Source organism: Rutilus rutilus (assembly GCF_951802725.1).
Source record: "Rutilus rutilus genome assembly, chromosome: 10".
NCBI classification, from domain to species: Eukaryota; Metazoa; Chordata; class Actinopteri; order Cypriniformes; family Leuciscidae; genus Rutilus; species Rutilus rutilus.
In genome coordinates, this window is record NC_140215.1 from 42,690,664 (window position 1) to 42,714,501 (window position 23,838).

At 36.2% G+C, this 23,838-nt stretch overlaps 1 protein-coding gene and 1 long non-coding RNA gene across 3 annotated transcripts; one reads left to right on the plus strand and one right to left on the minus strand.

Moving 5' to 3' along the window:
• The first annotated feature begins 343 nt into the window (after window positions 1-343).
• On the plus strand, window positions 344-14,409 carry LOC311298607 (uncharacterized protein). The gene is made up of 2 exons (XM_084421684.1): window positions 344-431; window positions 12,820-14,409. The coding sequence occupies exon 2, from the start codon at window positions 12,831-12,833 to the stop codon at window positions 13,860-13,862; it is 1,032 nt and encodes a 343-aa protein (XP_084277810.1). The 5' UTR covers window positions 344-431; window positions 12,820-12,830; the 3' UTR covers window positions 13,863-14,409.
• Window positions 14,410-19,016: 4,607 nt separating this feature from the next.
• Window positions 19,017-22,863, minus strand: LOC311298881. 2 transcript variants are annotated; one of them, XR_014629011.1, is made up of 8 exons: window positions 21,554-22,863; window positions 21,404-21,464; window positions 20,532-20,650; window positions 20,110-20,407; window positions 19,947-20,007; window positions 19,688-19,781; window positions 19,479-19,597; window positions 19,017-19,371 (listed from the first exon to the last, which is right to left on the minus strand). It is a non-coding gene; the product is annotated as an uncharacterized lncRNA (long non-coding RNA). The 2 variants fall into 2 exon arrangements; XR_014629012.1 differs by having other exon boundaries at window positions 21,404-22,863.
• Window positions 22,864-23,838: the final 975 nt, after the last annotated feature.

A 23,838-nucleotide genomic window follows, 5' to 3' on the forward strand; every position in this document is an offset into this window, starting at 1 on the left:
CACTAATCAAATAAACAACTTTAAAAATGTCTATTAATTTGTCCATTTAAAAGTTATTTATTTATTTATTTACATTTTTATGTTTGAATTATTGAATTGATAATTTGATTCTTCAATTCATTTTTAAGTGGCACTGGTCCTCCATAGAAAAGTGCTTGCATTTCACTCTTAAAAATCTGTAGTAGGAACTCTGCATACAGTATACTACAGAAAACTGCACAAATAGGGAAAACTGGAACAGGGGCAAAAACCTTTTCACATCAGTGCACCGACTGTTAATAAATACCGAGCTGAGCTGCTGACTGGTCTGTCTGTGTGTGTTTGTCCAGCCCTCTGAAGAGCTTTATATAAGACAGAAATCTGTCAGACAAACATCTCTCAGACTCGATCGAGGAGAAGCTGCTCTTCTGACTCCGGCTACAGTCCAACAGGTTAGTATGTTTCTAATACTGAGCACTTGTGGACTCATGGTTCAGTTGAACACCTGTATATTGCATAGACAGTATATAAACTGGACACAGCGACCCCATAGGTTTCAACAGAGAAAAGTGAAGTCAATTAGAAGCTCTTCTTCTTCTTGAGTCTTACTGCGCAGACTCAAACTGAGCTTGACGACGTAGATGTGACGTGAGCAATCCGTCTGTCTTCTAGTGGCTGTGCCGAGAGAAATCTGAATCATTCCCTTCCGAATCTCTCAGAGACGGAGAGTGTGAGTAGGAGCTGTCCATGAGCTAGGAGCAGGAGCAACTTTTGCTAAGTATTCTGATTAATTCATTTGTCATTTTGCCTCCACGTCCCCCCGATTGCCCGCGAGCTTCTCCTCCTGTCCACACGGTAATCTCTCTACTGTGCGACAGAGAGTCGTGTGGTTATGACGCAACCGTTAGCCTATTTCTACAAAAACTGCTTCTATGGGGCCATAACGTAAGATACAAGGTAATGGAGCCTTTTATACATTTTCGTGTTTCTTTAGAAATAAATAATGGTCAAATGGAGTCTTTAAACGCCTCAGATGTAAAGTTATTCGCTGTCAAAAAAGACGCCAAAATGAATGGGAGTCAAGGGATTGCTAACAGCAGGTGGGGGTCCGCTAATCAATGGCGGCGCCTGGGGAAGCTTCAAATTTTTACAAAACATTGGCCCCCTGGGTATATTGTAGCCAAGGTTATTTTGTATTACAGACATAATAAATATGCTAACTAGTAATTAATCAAATACATAGAAATTGAATATTAAAGTCCTGATGAAGTAGATAGAATAGATGAAGTTATTGTTTAAAAACGAACGTTTTTGTTTAAATGACTTCAGGCTAATAGCGCTGTTTTACATTAGTGCGTTATTCACTTGGCTTCTTCATATTTCCATCAGGATCGGTGGATTAGCTCAAACTCGGAAATTTACGCAAATTATGATAATTCCCTGTATTAAATGAAGACATCGGACAAACCCGAACGCAAGCAGCTGATTTTAACATTTAAAGCACGACAGATTTTTGTTATTGATTTTTTATTTTATTTATTTTTTGTTCTCCAATGCTTGAATTTTTTGCCACAAAGTGTAATAAAATATGAGGGCCAGGGCCTATACTGGTTCTGTATAGGCCTATGTTATAGTTTTTAAAGGTTACTGTTTTCTAATAGGCTGTCAGCCGGTTAACATCACCGGTTAATCTGTGACTGTGACATCAGGTATTTAAAATCTAATTATTTATTAATCCACCCCCACATTGTGTGTTCATGTTATAATCTGCGTGTACGGGATAAAAATAGTTTCAAATATGAATATAGCTGTAGCCTAACTATTAAAAAAAAGCACTGCTGTAAATCTGTGCAATATAACAGTAGCCTACTTCAAAAATTAATTAAAATACCCAACAGAGAAGGGATATGAATATTTATTACTTAAATACGCTCGAGCACATAAATAATAATATTTGCTATAGATCGACATAATATCTGTTTCCCCCACTTTTCACCACTGCAGGGTTTTTAATTGCCATTGTACGTGAAAAAAAAAAAAACCACGGCCAGGGCTTGAATTACAGCCTATTATTGTCTTATTTGTCACGCATGGTTTAAAATAAAATAAAACACACTTTTGGAACTGTGTCTTACTGAAAGTGAAAGTGAATTATCATCATTTGTGTAAAATCTCGAGTTTGTTTTTATCCACCGATCCTAATGGAAAAATGAAGAAGAAAACACTTACAATTAGAGGGAGTAATGTTTATTGCGTATTTGGCATGGGGAGGGACACACACACACACTCACACACACACACACACACACACACACACACACACACACACACACAGGTGAGGATTTATGCTCCTCAGGTGGTAACTCAAACTCCCAGTGAAATCACTGCAAAATTAATTCCTTATTGCAACTTGTTATTTTTGGTTTGTTTTTAGTTGTCTACAGACCTAATAAAGGTACCATTATTTAAATGTAATTAAAAAACTTTTTATTTTATTTAATGTTATATTCTTTTTACTGTGGCTCTTATCAAAAAAGGTTCCCGACCCCTGTGCTATAGACTTTTGCTGATTATAAAGGCATGTGCAGTGACCGTAAGGACATTTAAACTGCTGACCGCTCTCCAAACACTCCTAATGCTTATCACTGTGATTATCAGTATTGTGGGAATTTGTATTATTTAGTTTTTTATTTAATTTAATTTTTATTGAACATGTTAAAAAACAACAACAAAACTAAATAAGAACAAACAATCAACAAAAAAAGATCATCAGCAGATGATCCAAATAACAGTCATGTTCAAAGGGGTAAGAAGAAGTTAATATAACTTTTCTTGTCCTACCCCCACTTCAGTGATATTTTTAGCTACTTAAATTGTTTGCATCACTTAGATATTCAAACTAAATAAAAATCAACAAAGCTCTGAAAATCACTGTTCCAGCTCATATCCATCAAGGATTCTTTTTTTAAATAAAAATTTCAGTTGCAATAAGTTTTTACATAACCTTAAATCATTATTACTGTTGTTCCACAGGATAACACCCTGAGTTGTTCTACAGTGGAACTTACTATTTGTTTGAATTAATGGTTTACTAAACATTGATATTTCTCTGAAATTGTACGTGCTTTCTCTGTTGAAAAAGCTCTTGGATATTTCTAGGCAATTGGTTATTATGTGCTCTAAAAACAATTTGAATAGTTTTGTAGTCAATCAAATCTTTAAACTTTAATATTTTGAGTTTAATGAACAATGGGTTTGTTGGTTCTCTGTATGTAGTTTTATGTATGATTCGATTAGCTCTGTTTTGTAGGATGAAGATTGGATATGTATTTGTTTTGTAGGTGTCCCCTCATACTTCCACACAATAGGTTTTACTCAAATTCAGTGTTAGTTTATTTTCATCAAACCAAATCTTCATCCTACTTACTTCCTTTTCCATGGTATCCAGTAGCTTCTCCAAATTTTCACCACAGCATAGTAGGTTTGTATCATCAGCAAAAAGAATGGTTTCTACAATTTGTGACACTTCACATTAATTATTTATATAAAGGTTAAATAATAATGGCCCCAACACTGAACCCTGTGGCACCCCACATGTAACCTGCAACAGCTGTGATTTATTGTTTTGTATTTCAACATCCTGTTTTCTGTTCTCTAGGTAACTGGATAACCATGTCAGTGCAATTCCTCTAGTACCATATCTTTGTAGTTTTTTAATCAATAATTTGTGATCTACAGTGTCAAATGCTTTTTTGAGATCTAAAAATATCCCTACTGCATATTGCTTCCTGTCTATGGCGTTTGTAACTTTTTCTATAAATTCTATCATTGCAAAAGAAGTTGATCTATCAGCCATATTGTTGTTCACATAAAATTATATGTTTGGCGATGAAATCATCCAGCCTTATAAAGAAATTTTTTTTTCCAGTATTTTAGAGAACTATGGAAGCAATGAGATGGGTCTGTAGTTGTGTAGTATATGTTTGTCTCCAGTTTTATATATTGGTATTACTTTAGCTATTTTCATTTTATCTGGAAAGACACCGGTTTGTAGGGACTGATTGCAAATATGGCTTAGAGGTCTTGCTATGGATTCAATAATGTTTTTGACTGTGCACATATCAATATCATGGCAGTCGGTAGACTTCTTACTCTTCAATTTATTTACAACATCGATAAGTTCTTTTTCATCAGTCCCTCTTATAAATATTGTTTCTTCAACAAATCATTTCTTACTTTCTACTCTATCACTACTACCCATTTTTGGAATATCCCTTGCCAGTCCCGGACCAACATTGACAAAGTATTTATTGCATTCCCCAGCAACTGAAGCACTGTCAGTGATTTCAGTATCATTTGATACCAGCAGGTAACTTGGATATTCATCTTTTCCATGTTCTTTAATAATAGCATTTAAGACGTCCCATGTTTTTTTTTTTTACATTATTTTTGTTGTCTTCCAGTAGATTGCTATAATAATCAACTTTACTGCATCTTATGATTTTTGTTAATTTATTTTTATATAACTTATATTTTTGATCTGCTTCTATTGTTCTTTTCTTTAAGAATTCTTTGTATAGTAAATTCTTCTTCTTGCATGCATTTATGATTCCTTTTGATATCCATGGTTTCTCAACGTATTTAATTTTTTTCTATTTTCTTTACTAGAGGACAATGTTTGTCATATAATCCTGATATGATTGTCAGAAATGTTTCATAGGCCCGATTAACATCACTCACATAAACTTTTTTCCAGTTTTGTCTAAAAAGGTCTTGTTTAAAAGAGTTTACAGCATCTTGTTTTTTTTGTTTTGTTTTTTATCATAATTGTAGTACTATCTTTATTCGTCTGCATACAATTTTGTATAATTGCAAAGACTGGCAGGTGGTCGCTTATGTCAGTTATTATTAGGCCACTTGTACCCGATCTGTCAATAACGTTTGTAAATATGTTGTCAATTAGTGTGGCACTGTGTGTTGTTATTCTAGTTGGTCGTGTAATTGTAGGGTATAAGCTGTTGCTATACATTGAATTGATCAATTCTGTGGTTGAATTATGTTGTTGTGGGTTTAACAAATCAATATTGAGATCACCACAAACAAACAGAATTTTCTTGTTGTTATGTCTATTATATAGCTCCTCAATCTTTTCCCTAAATGTATCAATACAGGATCCTGGTTTTCTGTATACAGCTTATCCGAATATTTCTTTCTTTCTCTCTCTCAATTTCTACTGTGACACACACTCCATAATGTTGACCATTGCAAATGACATGTTACTGACAACTTTACATTTATACATTTTATCGATGAATAGTGCAGCCCCCCCTCCCATAGATTGGGTCCTATTAATATAAAACATTTCATATCCCTCAATTCCAGTCGTGTCAATTTGCTCTTCATCAAGCCAGGTTTCCGAAACTGCAATTACTGTGAATTTCCTTTCTAATTCTTTTAAACAATGCTTAATTTCTGCTAGATTCGAATTAAGACTCATACTATTAAAATGTATAATTGATATTAATCCATCCATTATTACATTTCTCCTATATTGTTCTTCTGTGTAATCTTTGCATTTACCTTGCATGTCCTTATAAAAGTTATTTTCAGGATTGATTTCATTTTCAATGTCTTTTGACTTATCAGTATATTCAAAACATTTTAAGTCCAGTTTTTCGTACTTCGTAAGTAGATGATTTATGTTCAAGCTCATTATGGAAGTTCTTGATGTATTTTGTTCAGTGTTTATTCAGTTACCTGCGTTTATCTTGTCAATTTTAATCCAGGAACTTGTCCAGCTCAGCGACATCTCTGATAATGAGCACTTTCGCTGCCTCTGGTGTGGATCCATTTAACTTTATAAATACTTTGCAGTTGGAAGTCTATGATGCTTGAATCTTGTTTTGTTTTCTTAGTATTCGTGCTCTTCTTGCAATATCCGCGTTCTTCTTAGTGAGGTGTTCGTTGATATATACGTCTGTCCCTTTTAGCTTCTTGTTTAAGGAGTGCATATTTTTTCTTCCTGTTGGTAAACCGTATTGTTATTGCAGGTGCGGCTGTTTTGGTTTTATTGGGCAGGGTATGGCATGCTTCGACGTCTCCGCTGTTAATAGAAATACCCTTGTTGTCCAAGAAACAAAGCACCTGTTGCGCCAGCGACTCACGGTCGTCTTCCGAGGCGTCGGCCCCGCTCCTCCCCGTAACGGCATCCTCCGATGCCATGGCCGCTCTGGCGTAACACCGGTGTTTGGTCCTCAGGCCGCTGATAATGAGGTCGTTACTCCGTGTAAATTGCTCCAGGTCAGCCACTTGATTCTCCAGGAAAGCTATGATTTTATCCTTTTCATTGTTCTGCGTTTTAAGCGCTTGAATTTCTCCCATCAACTCAATTTCTTAATTTCCTCCACCTCGTCAGGCTGGTTTACATTTTTCCTTGGCGGCATCATTCATTAATCAAACAAGCAGAACTTTATACTCTTTAAACCATCAGCTCAGTGCGCGACTCGACAACATTCAAATTCAGCCAACCGGAACCGGAACCGGCCTCATTCATAGTTGAATGAGGACATCCTGTGTTGTATATCTGCCTAGCAGATTCATGCATATACTTCATGCATCATATGACAGACATCACAACCTGTGTATAGGTTGATCAGTGAATTGAGCCACGGCCTTTTGTTATCTTTTTTTCTTGTGTGTTTCTAGATGATATATGCAAAATTTCACGTGAGTGTGTCAAGTGGTTTAGGAGATCGAAAAAGATTTTTTTCGCAAACTCAAAATAGATCTGACTCAGCAAACAAAGATGTTCACCTGATGCTACTGTATGCTTGGTTATTTCATTTTCTGCCTTAAATGCCAAAGCTGCAAGTCTTAGAAGCACCAAATTTGGAAGGGTTGTCCTAAATTCCACCCACTACTCGAGTGCGGTCAAACACACTCACATTTGAGCTTAGGTGGCGCTATAATAAACACTTGTGTATTTTCCTCATATCTCCACAACTGTACAGGTTTGAATCAAATTCAGAACAAAACATATCTACGATTTTATTGACCTCTGTAAAATTCATCGGTTATTGTCAGTGTCACGGCTGGTTGAAGAGAATGAAAATAAAGGCTGGATATATACGCAAGCAGTATACTTTAACCCTCTGGAGTCTAAGGTGTTTTTGGGGTCCTTGAGATGTTCTGACATGCCCTGACATTTGTGCTTTTTTCAGTTGCTTATAAACATATTAATGGCAAAGGTATAATTACACTCTATTTAGCACAAACAGGGTTACCATAAGATGTGAGCAACATGTATGTACATGTTTGTATTTTTGAGAAAATAATGTTTATGCATGGTTATAGAAAAAACTAAAAATGAAAATTTCTGAAATAAGGCCACAAAACACATACTAAATATGTGTCAATAAGGCTACGTTCACACTGCAGGGCTTAATGCTCAATTCCGATTTTTTGAAAAAATTCGATTTTTTTGCAAGGCCGTTCACATTTCCAATTAAATGCGACCTTTTGTGATCTCCTGTGTGAACGTGAAATGACCCAGAAGTGACCCGCATGCGCAGAAGAGTACTCAACGGACAACGACGTCACCTGTTATTTGCGGAAGTAGCTAAACTTTAACTAAGTTAACTGTGATTCTCTCTCTCTCACACACACACACACACACACACACGAGCGCGCGCAGCGACCGTTATACAAGAGCCAGACAGCAGCCGCTGACCTATCTAATATCAGATTCAGCACAAATAAGTTAACATAACGTATTTATAATGGCCGTGGGCTTCTTTTTTTATTTTATTTTTTTATTAATGGGCTCGTCGAGGTCGACCCGTTCGCCAGATTTACCTCAGCTCGACGAATATGCAGTCCGTTTTCAAACCGACGACTACTTCAATGCAGAATTATGATGTTTTTCGCGTTTCAATGACGTGCGGGTCGGATACATGCGACCTGGCCGTTCAGACTGAAGTCGCATTTCAAAAGATCGGATATGTATCGGATTTAGGACCACATACCCAAGTGGCCTGGGTCGCATTTGAAAAGATCGGATCTGTGTCGTTCAGACTGTCATGAAAAGATCAGATACAGGTCGCATAGGGGCAAAAAAATCGGAATTGGGTCGTTTCAGCCTGCAGTGTGAACGTAGCCTAAGACTTCTGAATAATGCATTTTGTCGCCTAGAGTTTTTTCTTCAAAATGATGTGAAAATCATCCTGCCTAATCGTTCACATACAAACAATACATTGATTTAAATTTTGTAAGACACTTTTTGTTTGGAAAGGCAATATGCGGGTGGGCGTGATTCACACCTGAGGAGACAATGCCCCCGCATAATGAGGCTGCATACTTAATGAGCCTTTCATTCAGGTGTGTGACTGAGCCACAAGAAAGAATGCAAGGACAATAAATAAATATATATATATATATATATATATATATATATATATATATATATAATTGGTTCACAGTTGTTTTTGTTTTTTCCACAAATTGTGCTTGCAAATTGTATAATATCCAAGGTAAACATTTCTAGTAATTGTGCAGTTAATTGTTCTCATACTGTATTTTCAGATTTGGAATATATTCTCTACCCAAATAATAAAATTATTTAAAGAGAAGGCTTATGACATTTTAAGATTTTGTTTACATCTATCCTTGTGTGTGTGTGTGTATATATATTTATTTATATATTTATATATATATATATATATATATATATTTTTTTTTTTTATTATTATTATTATTTATTAAAAAGGTTATACAATTACAACAACATTTAAAATTGTAACAATATTTCCAATGTAATCTTTCTTTGTAAAAACTAAAGTATACATTTTATCATACGTAATTCAATTCATATGAGCAGAAATTGGCAACATTATAAGCTTATTTGATGTGGCAGTATTTTACTGTAAAAACTTTATAATCTATCCGATTTTTACTCATCTCAGTATAGCAATAGAGTTTGGTAAAAGCTGTTCATTCATTCACACACAAAAACGCGATTCATTTTTAAACAGTATTTTTGCCAGCTGTAGTAGCTACACAACAGTGCGCATCTGTGCGTTCATTCATTCACACACAGAAACACGATTCATATTATGATACCGCCGACCCCAGGGGGTTAATGAAAACAATCTCAAAATAACACTTCTCAGAATAACAGAATACTAAAAACACGGCGAACAGAACAACATCTTTGTAATGACAAGATCAGATCATGAACAGAACATAGGACAGAACAACAAACACAGGGCTATATATGGGCCATTCTACAGAATTGGTGCAAACTGCTGTCCCTCATCCAAAAAACACATTTGAAAAGCATTTAATTATTAAAATCTTAGATGTTTACTAAGATCCTTCAATTATCTATTGAAACCCACAATAATATTTAAGATATCAGTAAGCTTTACATATATAAAATCATTATTTATGGGCTACTTTCAATTAGGAGGTGGCTGTCCCAAACCCTAACCCCTAAATTTCAACTTGTGAAAATTATATTGAAAAAAATTTTGCAAATTTTTCCATTCTTGTTTTAAAAAATATATTTTTGTTTTCTTTTAAAAAATGAAGTTAAAAAAAAATATTTATTTTATTTTTTATTTTTAAATCATGAAACTTTATCTAAAAAAACTTGTCCCGCATTTTCATGTCACTACCAAAACAGTGAATGTTGTAGTCCATTGGCTGAGACTGATTTTAACCACAGCCCTACATTTTTGATCAGGAAATATTCCTGTGTCCCTCTCTCTCATGTGCTATATGGTGAGTAGATTGATCCCCACATTTTGAAGTAAATGTGTTCTAAAGTCTAAAAATCTGTGTTGTAACTTTAAGGAATGTCACTACCAAACTCATTTTTTCTGCTATTGAGAAAACTTTTTTGGATGTTATTCCATAAAATTTAGTTGTTATATGTGTTCAACTGTTCTGACCAGTGATTGCTAACCATGTGCTGATTAGCATCTTCGAGCTAGGCTCAAAAGTATCTAAAATTGTCACTACCAAAACAGTCACAACCGTAACATGTCTTGAAGTTTCGGTTGTGACATTATTGTTTTGGTAGTGACAAAAGGGAACACATAATCCTTTTATTTGGAGGAATAAACTACATTTTAGTACAGTTATGCAAATAATTACTACTGTAGTATGTTTTAGTAGTGTTTTAGTATGCAAGATTCTGTTAAAATTCTGTAATGTGATGAGGTTACAATTACTTAAGGTTGCAGTCCATGATACTAGCTTAGGTGTAAGGTTGTTGTCAGTAATGTTAATTTCTATGATTAACTTGACAGGGAGAATGACAGAAAACACCAACATGACAAAAAAAAAAAAAAAAAAAACTACAACAGAGAGACAGAGAGAATACAAATAAAGGTTGAGGGAAGACCCAGTGAAGTACGAGGAATACTTAAAGGATTAGTTCACTTTAAAAAAAACTTTTGCTGATAATTTACTCACCCCCATGTCATCCAAGATGTCCATGTCTTTCTTTCTTCAGTCGAAAAGAAATTAAAGTTTTTGATGAAAACATTCCATGATTTTTGTCAATATTATGGACTTCAATGGGCCCCAAACGGTTCAAGGTCCAAATGACAGTTTCAGTGCAGCTTCAAAGGGCTTTAAACGATACCAGACGATGAATAAGGTTCTTATCTAGCGAAACGATCGGTCATTTCAAAAATAAATAAAAAAGTTTAAGTTTATAAGCACAAATGCTCGCCTTGCTCTGTTCTTCTTGCTTCTGTTTTCATCAAAAACCTTAATTTCTTTTTGACTGAAGAAAGAAAGACATGGACATCTTGGATGACATGGGGGTGAGTAAATTATCAGCAGAAGTTTTTTTAAAAGTGAACTAATCCTTTAAGGAAAGAAAGAGAAAGAAATAAGAAACAAAGGGAAGGGAAGAAGGAAAGTTGAAGAGTATCAGTGAATTATCTGACAGGGAGCAAAGACAGGTCAGAAAAGCATGGAGGAAAAGACAGAAAAGACACAGGATGATGGTGAAAAGACAAAAAGAGGTGGAGACATTTTGCAGGGCTTCCACACCACCTAGCACTTCCAGTGAGGGTGATCAGACACCAGTACACACACACACACACACACACACACACACACACACACACACACACACACACACACACACACACACTTCAGTGGTTCTGGAGATTTATCTGAATGAGGAAAATTATTCTGAAATTAATGTTTTATGTAAACACACACACACACAGTTCAGTGGTTCTGGAGATTTATCTGAATGACTCAAACAAAATGTTGAAAATGTGAAAATAAAACAAAGTGGTTCTGAAACAGTCTACATTGTAAGTTGTTGTTGTTTTTTAGGAAGAAAAATCTATGAGCATACCTCTTCTCACTTGCACCTCAAGACCCAAAGTATAGAATAGCTCTAGGTGTGCTTATAAGATCTTTACTGTCAGATGTGTGTCTGCTATATGTACTGACTGCATATGTGCATCATAGTTATTTATTTATATTAACATAAAATGTGGACAGTCTGATTCAGCCATGGCAAACTAAGTATTGTGGTCACTACCAAAACATTACTGTCACTACCAAATGTGAAGTCACTACCGTAACATGGGATGTTTTGTCAAAAATAAAGTATATTGAATTATCAACTAAGATGTTATGATAGTGTTTGGTTCAATGCATATTCAAACTAATGAATCCTTAACTTTGAAATCAGTATTATAAATTTTATGCCTTCTACAAAGAAAGATTGGGTTCAAAATACAACAAATCTCATAAATTACATTTAAAATATTATTAAAATTATAACCTTTATTGATTTAACCTGTAAAAATATTTTTTTAAAATAGAAAAAATATATATTTATAAGGTAGATGTAAACAAAATCTTAATAGGTCATTATAAGCCTTCTTAATAAATTATTTAATATTGTGTTTCGGTAGTGACAAATTTGGGGAGAAGGAAAATATTCCAGGATTTTCTAAAAATACAATATGAGAATTAACTGCACAATTACTAGAAAAGCGTACCTTGGATATTATACAATTTACATACATGCAAAATTTGTGTAAAAAAACAAAAAAATTTCAAGATGTTTCCAACTCTGACTTTGCACCAATTCTGTAGAATGGCCCATATACAAAGACAGACTAATGAACGGACACGAGAAACAGGTGCATGTCATAATCAAACAATGAGTAACCAAGGAAACAGATCAGGAAACTGTAACGGTCACCAGCTGGAATGCCCTTGAGAGCCACCAGAGGGCACTGCACACCAGACTATCATGTTTCACTCACAAACTACATCACCCATCATTTTCCCTGGTTTCCTGTCTCTTGGTTTTTGGATTTCTTGCCTGTTCCGTGGATTACTCTCTTGCCTCTGACCCCTGCCTGCATGTTTTGTTTGTTGGTTTGTTTGGACGGTCTACCTGTGTTTTGTCCCATTGCCTGTACTTTGGATTACGCCTTTGGATTGCCCATAATAAAAGCTGCATTTGGATCTCACCTTCGAGTCTTGGAGCAGTTCATGACAGAAACACTGAAAAACCAAATCATAGTCCAAATCAAACAAAGACCAAATGTGACAGTTTTCTGAAAATGTTAATTTTTTTTTAAATCCTCAAGTTCAAGATGTGCAGTTTGGCATAAAAAGTGCTTCTTCTCCTAGATGATTAAACACATTGAAATACAAATCTTATGTTAGCTTTCATTTATCCTCCCTCATATATAAAGCTGTTATGATAATCAGTGAGCTCAATCTATAGAGGGACTAAAATAACAGCATTCATTTGGTGTGGAGATTGAATGTTTGGTTTATTCTGTGTTGCAGGTTCAGGCACGATGAACGGCATTATTCCCAAGAGCAAAGCAAAAGGCACTGACTTCTGTGCAGAGGGCAAATTTCATTATATAATCCGCTCTGATCTCGGTTGCTATATGAAGACAATTGATGTAAAAGAAGGTTTAGACATCGCTATTTGGAGTCTGCACCCTGCCTGCCAAAATGGAGACCATTACCTTGGTAGTGGAGATGGCTCCTTTTTCATCATCAAGGGCAAGTCATTCCGCAGAGTCAACGACCTGACGACAGACAGAGATGCCAAAGTTTACAGCCTTCATCCCAACTGCCAGGGCGGAGACCACTACTTCTCAACCTTTGGCTATTATTACATCATCTTCAAAGAAAAGGGCATTTACAGAAGAACAAAAGACCTGCATCAATACACGGAAGCTGTAGAATCCAAGCTGCATCCCAAATACAGAAACGGCCTCTATTACTGGAGCATGTCAAACCATTTCTTCTTCATCAAGCCAGTCTCAGATTGGGGATACGAGTTCTACACCGGCTACGACATCAGCAAAGATGAGTGCTTCGGTGTCTATTCTGTTCATCCCGATGTTCTTAACTTCCTTCCTGGTGGACTGGCAGTAACTAAAGGCCCATCCTTTGGGATGTGGGAAAATATTAAAACTATAACTAATGACAGCAATACACTAGTAACCTGGCAAAGGAAAATCAATAGAAAGGTTGGATACACTAAGGAGAAGATGATCCAGATCACACACAACTGGAAGATATCCGCGTCAGTCACAGCTGAAACTGGAGATCTTGCCTCGCTAATTGCGAAGGTTCAGTTCACCTTTTCTACAGAATATGGAGGTTCACACGTCAGCACTGAAAGCCAAAGCTGGAACGAAGCGACTGAAGTGGAAGAACAACTCACATTTGAGCTGAAGCCAAACGAGTCTTTATATCTGTGGCAGTACAAACTGGGTCTCGGTCAAGAACCAGTGTTGTTCTGTCGGGATTTAAAGATTACAAGTGATCCAAACCCTCCAACTAAAGTCCCGTTGTCACCGGCTCAATCATGAAGACATATCAGGATGATTTAACTCCAAGAATAATCAAGTGCTTCAGTTAAATACATTAATTTTAAGTTTTCAAGCAATTATTTAGATATCTACACGCATTGCTTAAAATTAGGCTGTAATTGTTTATTATAGCAAAGAGATTATTTAGTTACAGATGATGTAACTACAAATTACAACACTATCCATTATGATATTATTGAAACTTTATCTTTATGATTAAAAGAAACTTACAGAATCCTACTTTAAAATCTCACACATGTAACCTAACCTCAAATCTTTCAGTATGGTGGCTAGATCAGGCTTTGGGACATTTTTACTAGAGTAAAATGGGCGCTCAGTCTATATTATTGTAGATGTAGTCTAAAGCCCTATTCAGATGGTAATTGTTTCTCATGACCACTGCAGAGCACCGTACAATAAATGTTGCGCGTCGCAACCATGTTCGCAATTAATTTGTATGCATTTTAAAGATCTAGCGTAGGCTATTACTGTATTACTGAAATGCTGGAAAGCATTTACAAGAACAATATTTCATCACCGCTCAAAAGATAAAGAAGAAAAGCACATAAACATTTGAAATGGTGGTCCGTTATTATGGCAGCAATTATATAGCCTACATTAAAAAAATAAACCGAGCTTTGGGTTCCTCATGTAATTTTGCATTAATTATTACTTGGCTGTATTAACTTATTTTCACTAATTTTCACATTTTTAAAATGACATCCATCATTTTGAGATAAATTACAATACAGATAATTATTAGTGTGTAGCCTATATCTTATTTTTAAGCTGGAGGTTTAAATAATCAAATAATAAATAGGACATTAAGCTATTGCCTATTATTAAGTAAAAAAATATATATATTCCAAGCATATGACATTTTATTTACAGCAGACAATCATGCGACTGAGCACGTGAGCCGTGCGTTCCTGGGTTCATAGGATCACAAAACTCGCTCTTCCATCGTCAATAAATCGCCATCAGAATGCATGAGTTTTATCACTGAGGTGACATGCACATTTATTTTTATGGACGTCCACATGAGAAACAATTACCGTCCGGATAGGGCTATAGTGTATCTGAAGTCGACTGAAGTGTTTGATTCACAAGTCGTAAAATGCGCTGCATTCTGAACTCATGCATTTGGTGTATACATGTAATTAAAAGCTTTTTGTTTTTCACATATTTCACTTTATAGAATACAATTTGGATTTTGCTTTTAATGTGTTAAATAAAGCTGGATACTGCTTTTAAAGTCTTGGTGTTTTCATTTATTTTTTTTACCAAAGAAAACAAGACTGGCATCTGGCAAAACTGGAAACACGAGGGAACGTAGACAACAAACCAGCACAGGACTGCAAACACAGGGAGACTAAATAGGGAAGCAAACAAAAGAGGGTAACGAGGGAGGACAGGTGGGGCAAATTAATCAATAATCAGGTAACAAGATGGGAGGGGCTAGACAGGAGAGCACATGGCACAAGGAAACACAAGACAAGCCATGTGCTCACAACAAACCAGACTATACACAAACACATGACAAACCGGGAGTTTCAGAGCTCTGTCACCAAACCAAGATACAGAACCCTGTTAGTGTGATTGTTTTTAGAAATATGCAGAAGATGCTGGAAAACCAGAGTTGCAGGATTTTTCTGAATTGTGATGGTCAGTTTAACTGTTCAGGACAAACTAGGGACATTTCTGTAAATGCAGTTATTTTGTCTTGTGGACTACATCTAAACATCTATAAAGTGAAGTAGCTTAGTTGAGGCAGCATTAAATAACAAAAAAAAACAACATGACATTTTCATGATCTCACTTACTTTAAATATTTACATTTTAAGATTCTGTAAGGTGTATGTACAGTAACCTTATGTTTACACACAACTGTATGTCTGTTCTTCTGTAGTGATATGGTAATGTTAATCATCTTGTAAGTCAAGTTTTCATTTTTAAATTAAAATAAATTAAACTAAATTAAATTCCTGTGACAGAAAGAGGAAGTCATGTGAAGACTTTCATAGTGGAATTTAAAGCTGCAGCATGGAAGAATTAAAAAAAAAATAAAAATCCCTTTTATTGATCAAATACATGATCAAAATCAACACTGTCTCCTTGCTTTACCCCGATTCACAACGGTAAGTTTATACTAATTATTTGAATTTGAGCTGTCAGATTTCATGGATTTCCACAGGAAATGTCAGTTTCATGTCTTTCTCTTTTAGGAGAGATTCTGGTCTTCCCAGCCTCTCCGACTGTAGACACACACATCTGCCATTCTCATACAAGTCTCTAAATCATAGCTGATGTAATAGTCACTAGGTTCTGTAAGGTTTGAGGGCGAACCAAACACAGAATCTTCCAGGTGATTTGTTCAAACATAATTCCACACAGAACTCACATTAATTGTAGACACATTAAATGTACAGAACACGTACATTAATAATTAGTACTATAGTGCTCTGCCACATCACAGCCTGTGACGTGGACACGATGAAGATTTTAAACCCGGAAGACGAAAATAGCGGAGAAAAACTCTAATTTAACCATTTTCCCCCTACTATTAAATCTAACTGATGCTAACATTGTCTTCAGTGGTGTTCAACACACACCTCTGTTAAAATCTCAGAAAATTTGGTTTAGGGTTTCATGACCCTTTAAACTCATTATTTCCTCACTCTCTTTCTTTCTGCAACTCGTATGAATGTGTGTGCGCGTGTATTTGTGTTAGATATTAGTTTTATGTGTTAGAATAATCAATAAAGTCTTTTGTATTTTAAAGAGAAGAGTTACTTGTGTTATGTGCTTAATTTAATATCTTAAACTGCTGATCTAAGTTACCTTGCTAATAAATAGTGTTTAACTATAGTTTGGATATTTATATCCGCTGCAGAGCTGATAGTTGCGGTCGGTTCAAATGAACCCTGCACGAGTCATTTGCTCGGCCGTAATAAGTGATTATTTCGAATTCCCTATAAATTAATTAATAATTCCTTTTGAGCTAAATTGACCTATCAGAATCACTAAATTACGTTACAGTTCTTTCAGCTTAAAATGAAACAGCTCTGGTGACCTTCATCCACCTTCATCCTTCATCCTTGAATACAACGTACATGTCAGGGTTTCACCAGATCTGCACATTCCGCCCACTCGTTCACTCTCCCCTGATTACTGATTCACCTCACCTGCACCTCATCATCATCAACACCCTATATAACACCACTTCACCTTCAGTTCGGCTTGTTACCGCTGGAGCGTTGGACAGGCCAAAGGGCGTAACCCGGTATTCGTAGTGCCCAGAGGGTGTGATGAAGGCCGTCTTCCATTCATCACCTCGACGGATGCGGATCAGATTGTAGGCACTATGCAGGTCCAACTTGGAGAAGATACAAGCTCCTCTGAGTTGTTCAAGAGCAGCCGGGACCAGAGGAAGGGGATAACTGAACTTAACCCTCTGGGGACCAAGCTGTTTTTGGGGCCCTTGAGATGTTCTGACATGCTCTGACATTTGTGCTTTTTTCAGTTATTTATAAACATGTTAATGGCAAAGGTGTAAATTCACTCTATATAGCACAAACAGGCCTACCATAATATGCGAGCAACATGTATGTAGATGTTTGTATTTTTAAGAGAATAATGTTTATGCGTGGTTATTTAAAAAAATAAAAATGAAAGTTGCTGAAATAAGACCACAAAACTCATACAAAATATGTGCCCACAAGACTTTTGACTAATGGATGTTTTCTCTTCGAGTTCTAGCTTCAAAATTATGTGAAAATAGTCTTGCTTTATCGTTCACAAAAAAAAATACATTGATTTAAATGGTGTAAAACAGGTTTTGCTTGGAAAGCCAATATGCGAGGGGGAGGAGTAGTTTACACCTTAGATTACCCAGTCCCACCCACTCTGCATAATGACTCTGCATAATTAGCCATTCATTCAGGTGTGACACTGACTGAGCCACAATGCAAGGACAAAATATATATTTAGAAGAAGACTTATATTGACCATTTAAGATTTTGCTTACATCTATCTTGTAAATATGTTTTGCTATTTTATTAAAAAGGTTACAATAACAACAATAATTACAATTTCAGCAATATTTCTGCAAAAAAAGTACTCTTTCTTTGTAAAAAAAAAAAAAAGAAGATTATAGGCCTACATTTTATCATATGTATTCATTAGTTTGAATATAGCCAACATTGGAACATCTTAGTCTATGACTTTATTTTTGACAAAATAGTATTTTATATATATGAGCAGAAAAGCTTATTTGATGTGACAGTATATTCTACAGTAAAAACTGTACCCAAATCTAGTCAACAAAATGTTGTCTTTCATACTTCGCCTGACTGTAACGTTGTTTTTATGAAATATTAGGGCATAGCCTATAAATGTTAATTTGCAGTTTAATACGTTGCTTATACAAATACATTTTATTTCAACATATTTCAGTCGATTTTTTACTCATCTCAGTAGGCTCTAGCAAAGCAGTTTATTCACACACAGACGCGCGATTCATATTTAGGCTAAACAGTCTTTACAAATATGTACCCTTCATTCATCTCACAGAAACGCGATTCATATTTAGGGTAAACAGTCTTTACAAATATGTACCCTTCATTCATCTCACAGAAACGCGATTCATCTTTTTGTTTACATAGGCCTACACACTGCATGAAAATTGGGATTTCCGACCCCGTAAACGGCCGCAAATCTCCCTAATTTTCGGCAGTTAACGACAATTTACAGCCTGTGAACGTCGCGTTCGTCTGTGCCGAATATTGTCGGAAACGAACCATGACGTATGCAGAGCGCTCGCGCCGGAGGTGTGAATGGCTCTAATTACCATATGAATAGCAGCTCCCGCCAGAGAAAGGCTTGAATTTCCTCACTCACTATTGGTTGAACCCACGTGGTTTAAACAAGAAAAATCACTCGTGATTGGTTGGCAGATCTGTTACTATTGGTCACCCTCGCTCATTAAAAATTCAAAAAATTATAATATTCATATAAATAATAATATATAAATAATTTTTTTTATATTCATAATATGCTATTCTGTGGTATATTCATGTCATTGTTAACCTATGGACTACACTATTATTACCATCAAGGACATGAATTTATAAAGGAATGGAACATTTGCCAGGGACATGCTGTTTATTCAAAGAAAGAGCTTTATTAGCACAGACACAAAACAATATACACCTATGTACAAAGCATAGATCATCTGCACACACAACAAATTGGAAGCTCAGTGTCTGTTTTCATCTTCGGAGCTGTAGTAGGTGACTAGCGGCGTTCTCTCTGAATTCGATCCACTTTGAAACCGTCTGTGGTGCGTTGCCCTGTATTTAGGAGTCGCCTCTAATCTCGACTGCAGCGTAGCACAGAGCTCTGTGAGCTCCTGGCTGGTGGTTGAACTTCATCGGACATCAGATCTATGGTGGCGCACTTCCAAATGCCCACGTCATCCTCACCTAGCACACCGTCTCGCTTCTAGCAGCTGTAAAAACAACCAATACAGACAATCAGTACTGTGATGCACTGTGTATGGACACAAAACATCTATTAATGCACGTGAAAAATAGTCACATTGACTAAAAATCTTACCCTCTTTCTTCTCGCTCGACTCCGAGCTGAACTCTTCACAGCTTCGGCCTGCAATGCCAGATCTGGTTGTTTGTACCTGAAGCTCCTGCGTACTGTCTCGTAGTATGTCTTACAGGCAGCTGGAAAACAATTAAATGAGAGTGATATGAATAAAAACAACGCAAGTCACAGTAAAATGAAACAAGGAGAAAATAGTAAAAGTTACTTACAATGTCGTCATGATCAGCGTCATGAAAATCTGGACTTGCAGACATAGCTCTGAGTAAATGTGAGGTTACGCCCTCGTTATGAGGCGAGGTTACTCTATGGAAACAAAATGTATGATTAAGATCGTAAACTATAACGGATCTATTTTCTTATACAAGAGAATGAAAGCATATTCTTTGAATCTTACCTTTAAAATGTTTGTAAGTTTTTATGAAAGTAAAAAAATAAAAGAATGTAAGATTCTTTTTTTTTTTTTTTTACCTTGATCCAGTTTGTAGCGCCCACAATTTGTCTCAGAGTTGTGAAGATGGCATACTGCTTCCTGTAAATTACAGGATTATTTACAATTATTAAACAAATAATAGCCATCAATCCCATGACCTCTTGCTTTATGATGAAATCATGAAAAACAGAATATTCTTACATTTCACAAGGCCTGACAAAATACAGCTGCAGGTAACTAGCGGCATTCTGTCTGAATTCAGTCCATTTTGCAGACGTCTGTGGTGCGTTGCCCTGTACTTTGGAGTCGCCTCTAATCTCGACTGCAGCGTGGTACAGAGCTCTGTGAGCTCCTGGCTGCGACAGGACGGAGGTCGCACAATCCATCCAGACACCCCGCCGACGATGCCGTCTTCCTCATCAGACATCAGGTCTATGGTAGCACACTTCCGAAGGCCCACCTCATCCTCAGCTAGCACACTCTGTCTCGCTTTTAGCAGCTGTTAAAACCAATAAAGACAATCAGTACTGCCCAATGCACTGCGTATGGACAACACACATCTATTAATGCACCTGAAAAATAGTCACATTGACCAAAAACAAATCTAATCTAATAAATCTTACCGTCTTTCTTCTCGCTCGACTCCGAGCTGAATTCACCACAGCTTCCGCCTGCAATGCAAGATCTGGTTGTTTGTACCTGAAGCTCCTGCGCACTGTCGTGTAATATGTCTTAAAGGCAGCTGGAAAACAATTAATTGAGAGTGATATTAATAAGAACAACATAAATCACAGTAAAATTAATAAGAACAACATAAGTCACAGTAAAATTAAACAAAGGAGAAAAAATGCAACCGGGTGAAATTGCAGAAATGCACACCGGAAGCAAACTATGCTTTTTGAAATTGGGGTTTTATTCTGACTGCTGTTTAAAATAAGTGACGGCGGTCAATGGAGGCACAATTAAACAGATAAAAGTCTGATTAAGAAAAAAGTTTGCCTTGTTCTAAGAGATTTCACAAGAAAAAAAAATAGATTTCACTAGTAAAAAAAAAAAAAGAAAGAAATTGTAGAAACAGTTTACAGTAAATTTGAAGATGACAATCAAATGTCACAAAAAGCTTAACCAGTGGATCAATGCCCAAATCCACAGAATACTTAACTCAATTCAAACTGAAATGCAGTGTAATACACTGCAACTGGTCAGATTTAAATTGATTTCTCCAAACCAAAATATGTTAGGCTACAATTAAATACGATAACACAAACTGGAATATGGCAGTGGCTGAGGTAACTTAGGCCTAAGTTACAAGAGAAATAAAAGCACTTTAACAAAGCCACAACCCACGTTTAATCATGCCATGCGGAACCAGAAATATGCATTTAACCATAAAGTTATACTGTATAATCACAGAATATAGATTCAACTCATTAACAGATTTATCAAATAAACATGCCATCAGTAATTTCCCCCATAAACCATAAAACGTACATACCCAATCCTTTACCGTCCGATCACCACGAGGTTCACTCGTCACACATGCGCTCCAAATAAATCTATAAACAAAAATGTACACATCAAATGTTCTTTTAACTTCGCTTCACAACTTATTTGTGCATATTAAAGATATTGGAGTAATATTTACCGAGAAAGAAGAACGTATAACACAGAATCCGATCGATGCACGCACCGTCATGGAGCTCTCCTGAACAATGAAAAATGGCTGCCGTTCTCTGGTCGCGCGCACGCGTCCAGCACAAGTGAATAGTATCGCGAGAAGAGAGGGATTTCTTAAAGGGGCCACAAACATTTTTAATGCAAAATAGAAACGAGGTACATTTTATGTAAACAACTCTAATCGTAGTTGTAACTCTATATGTACAGTAGGCATAATTCTTGTCATTGCGTATGTGTATGCAGCATGAGTCAAATACAATCTTCTGTTCGTGTTGTATTATGCACAGTGGTTGGGCTCTAAGAGATTGTGATGCTGTTTGCATGGAATGCACATTTTACCTTTGTGGCAAAGCCTGATTGAAATTAATTGTTGAAATAAATGGTTTTGTGTCTTTTTTACATAACATTGGCTATTGCTAATGACACATATAACTAATCTAGCTACTTTCATTAAATATATCAATTTAAGCTAAAATGTAAGAGGGTCATTCTATGAAAATGTCCATTTTTCTGTCCCTAGCCTTTACAGAAATATTACACTTAAAAAACACTTTTAAAATAAACGTGTTTCACATTTTAAAATAAAACAATATGTTATTTGAACAATTACACCCTCTTGAGCCATCAATGTGGCAATATTTGATTTTTATGAATTATATAGAATTTCAAGCACCACAGAAGTGCTCGTCCCCAGTCATGTACAGAGGGAAAATGCTTTATTTTGAGGTCAATAACAGATTTTTACACCATTTAAAATACAATAATGTATACATAACTATCAAATATATTATGTAAATGATATATATAAAAAAAATGCAGAATACATATTATAAAATTTATAATGAAAGTAGTGGTCCCCTGGAGTTGTGTCACTGGTGTTACTGTTAAACAAAAATCTCTTATTTTGAAATAAAAATCACACTGCTATAGCTTATGTTTGTATGCAGTATTAGTTGTTAGAATTAGAATATTAGTTGTTTGAAGAGTTACAAAAAAGCGGTCGGTCTTAACACAAGTTTCAGCCGGCAAGTCGGTCGGACTAAAAGGGGGAAAAAATAAATAATTGGGTCGGTAGGCTACTAAATTGACAGGGTCGATCGGGTTACGGCAAACAAGAATATTTTTAAGGATGGCCTTAGACTATTGTAACTCACTTTATTTTGGGCTATCTCAGGCCTCTCTCTCTCGTCTACAGCTAGTTCAAAACGCAGCGGCTAGACTTCTCACCGGGACACGCAAATATGAGTCGATCACCCCTATTTTATTCAAACTCCACTGGCTACCTGTTACATTCAGGATTGATTTTAACATTTTACTATTTGTGTATAAAGCTCTTAACAAACCGGCCCCCCAATATCTGACCAATCTCCGCTGCCCGTACACTCCATCTCGTACTTTGAGATCCAGTGATCACTGTCTTCTCATCGTGCCCAGATCCAGACTTAAAAAACGAGGCGACTGCACTTTTGCAACTGCAGGCCCAAAACTTTGGAACAGTCTACCCCTCTATATCAGACTAGCTCCCTCAATTTCCATCTTCAAAACATCCTTGAAAACTTTTAATACCCCTTGACACAACTATTGTTTTTTTTTTTAATTGTCCTGTTTCTGCCCTGCATTTTATCTGTTGCCCTGTACAGCACTTTGGTCAGCCTTGGCTGTTTTTAATTTTGCGTTATAAATAAATATTGTATTTTTTTTAGAATTAAGTTAATACCTTTGAGTCACCTGGGATAAAACTCCCCCTGCTACCCTCATTTGCATTTGTAAAGCTCACAGCAGTCTCATTTACATGTTAAAGCATTAGAGGGAGGGGGGTCACGGGGCAAGCAAGTCTCACGTCAATTTCCGACAATTTCCGACAGTTTGCAGTGTTGCCTGTAAATTGCCGTTTGCAGTCGTAAACCTGAACTTCCACGACAATTTACAGCGCCGGTAACTGTCGAAAATCCCACTTTTCATGCAGTGACACTAACGTTATTCCATAACGTTATTCCACATTAACACTTGAGAAAGGATAACTTAGCCTACCTCACTCCTCAGCGGGATCTGCTCCTCATATCAGCACGGAAAATTTTCTCCATAAGGTAGGCTATATTATGCCTCTTTGTTTACAGTTGATGTGGGCGTTTCACAGACTGAAATGGTTCTCAGAATTTGCGTTTGAATAGCACGCGCTCTCCGGGGCGTGGTCAAATTACTTTTGAATCATCTCGTAATGAGCTCGACTGGAGTCGCTCTCTTTTTATACAG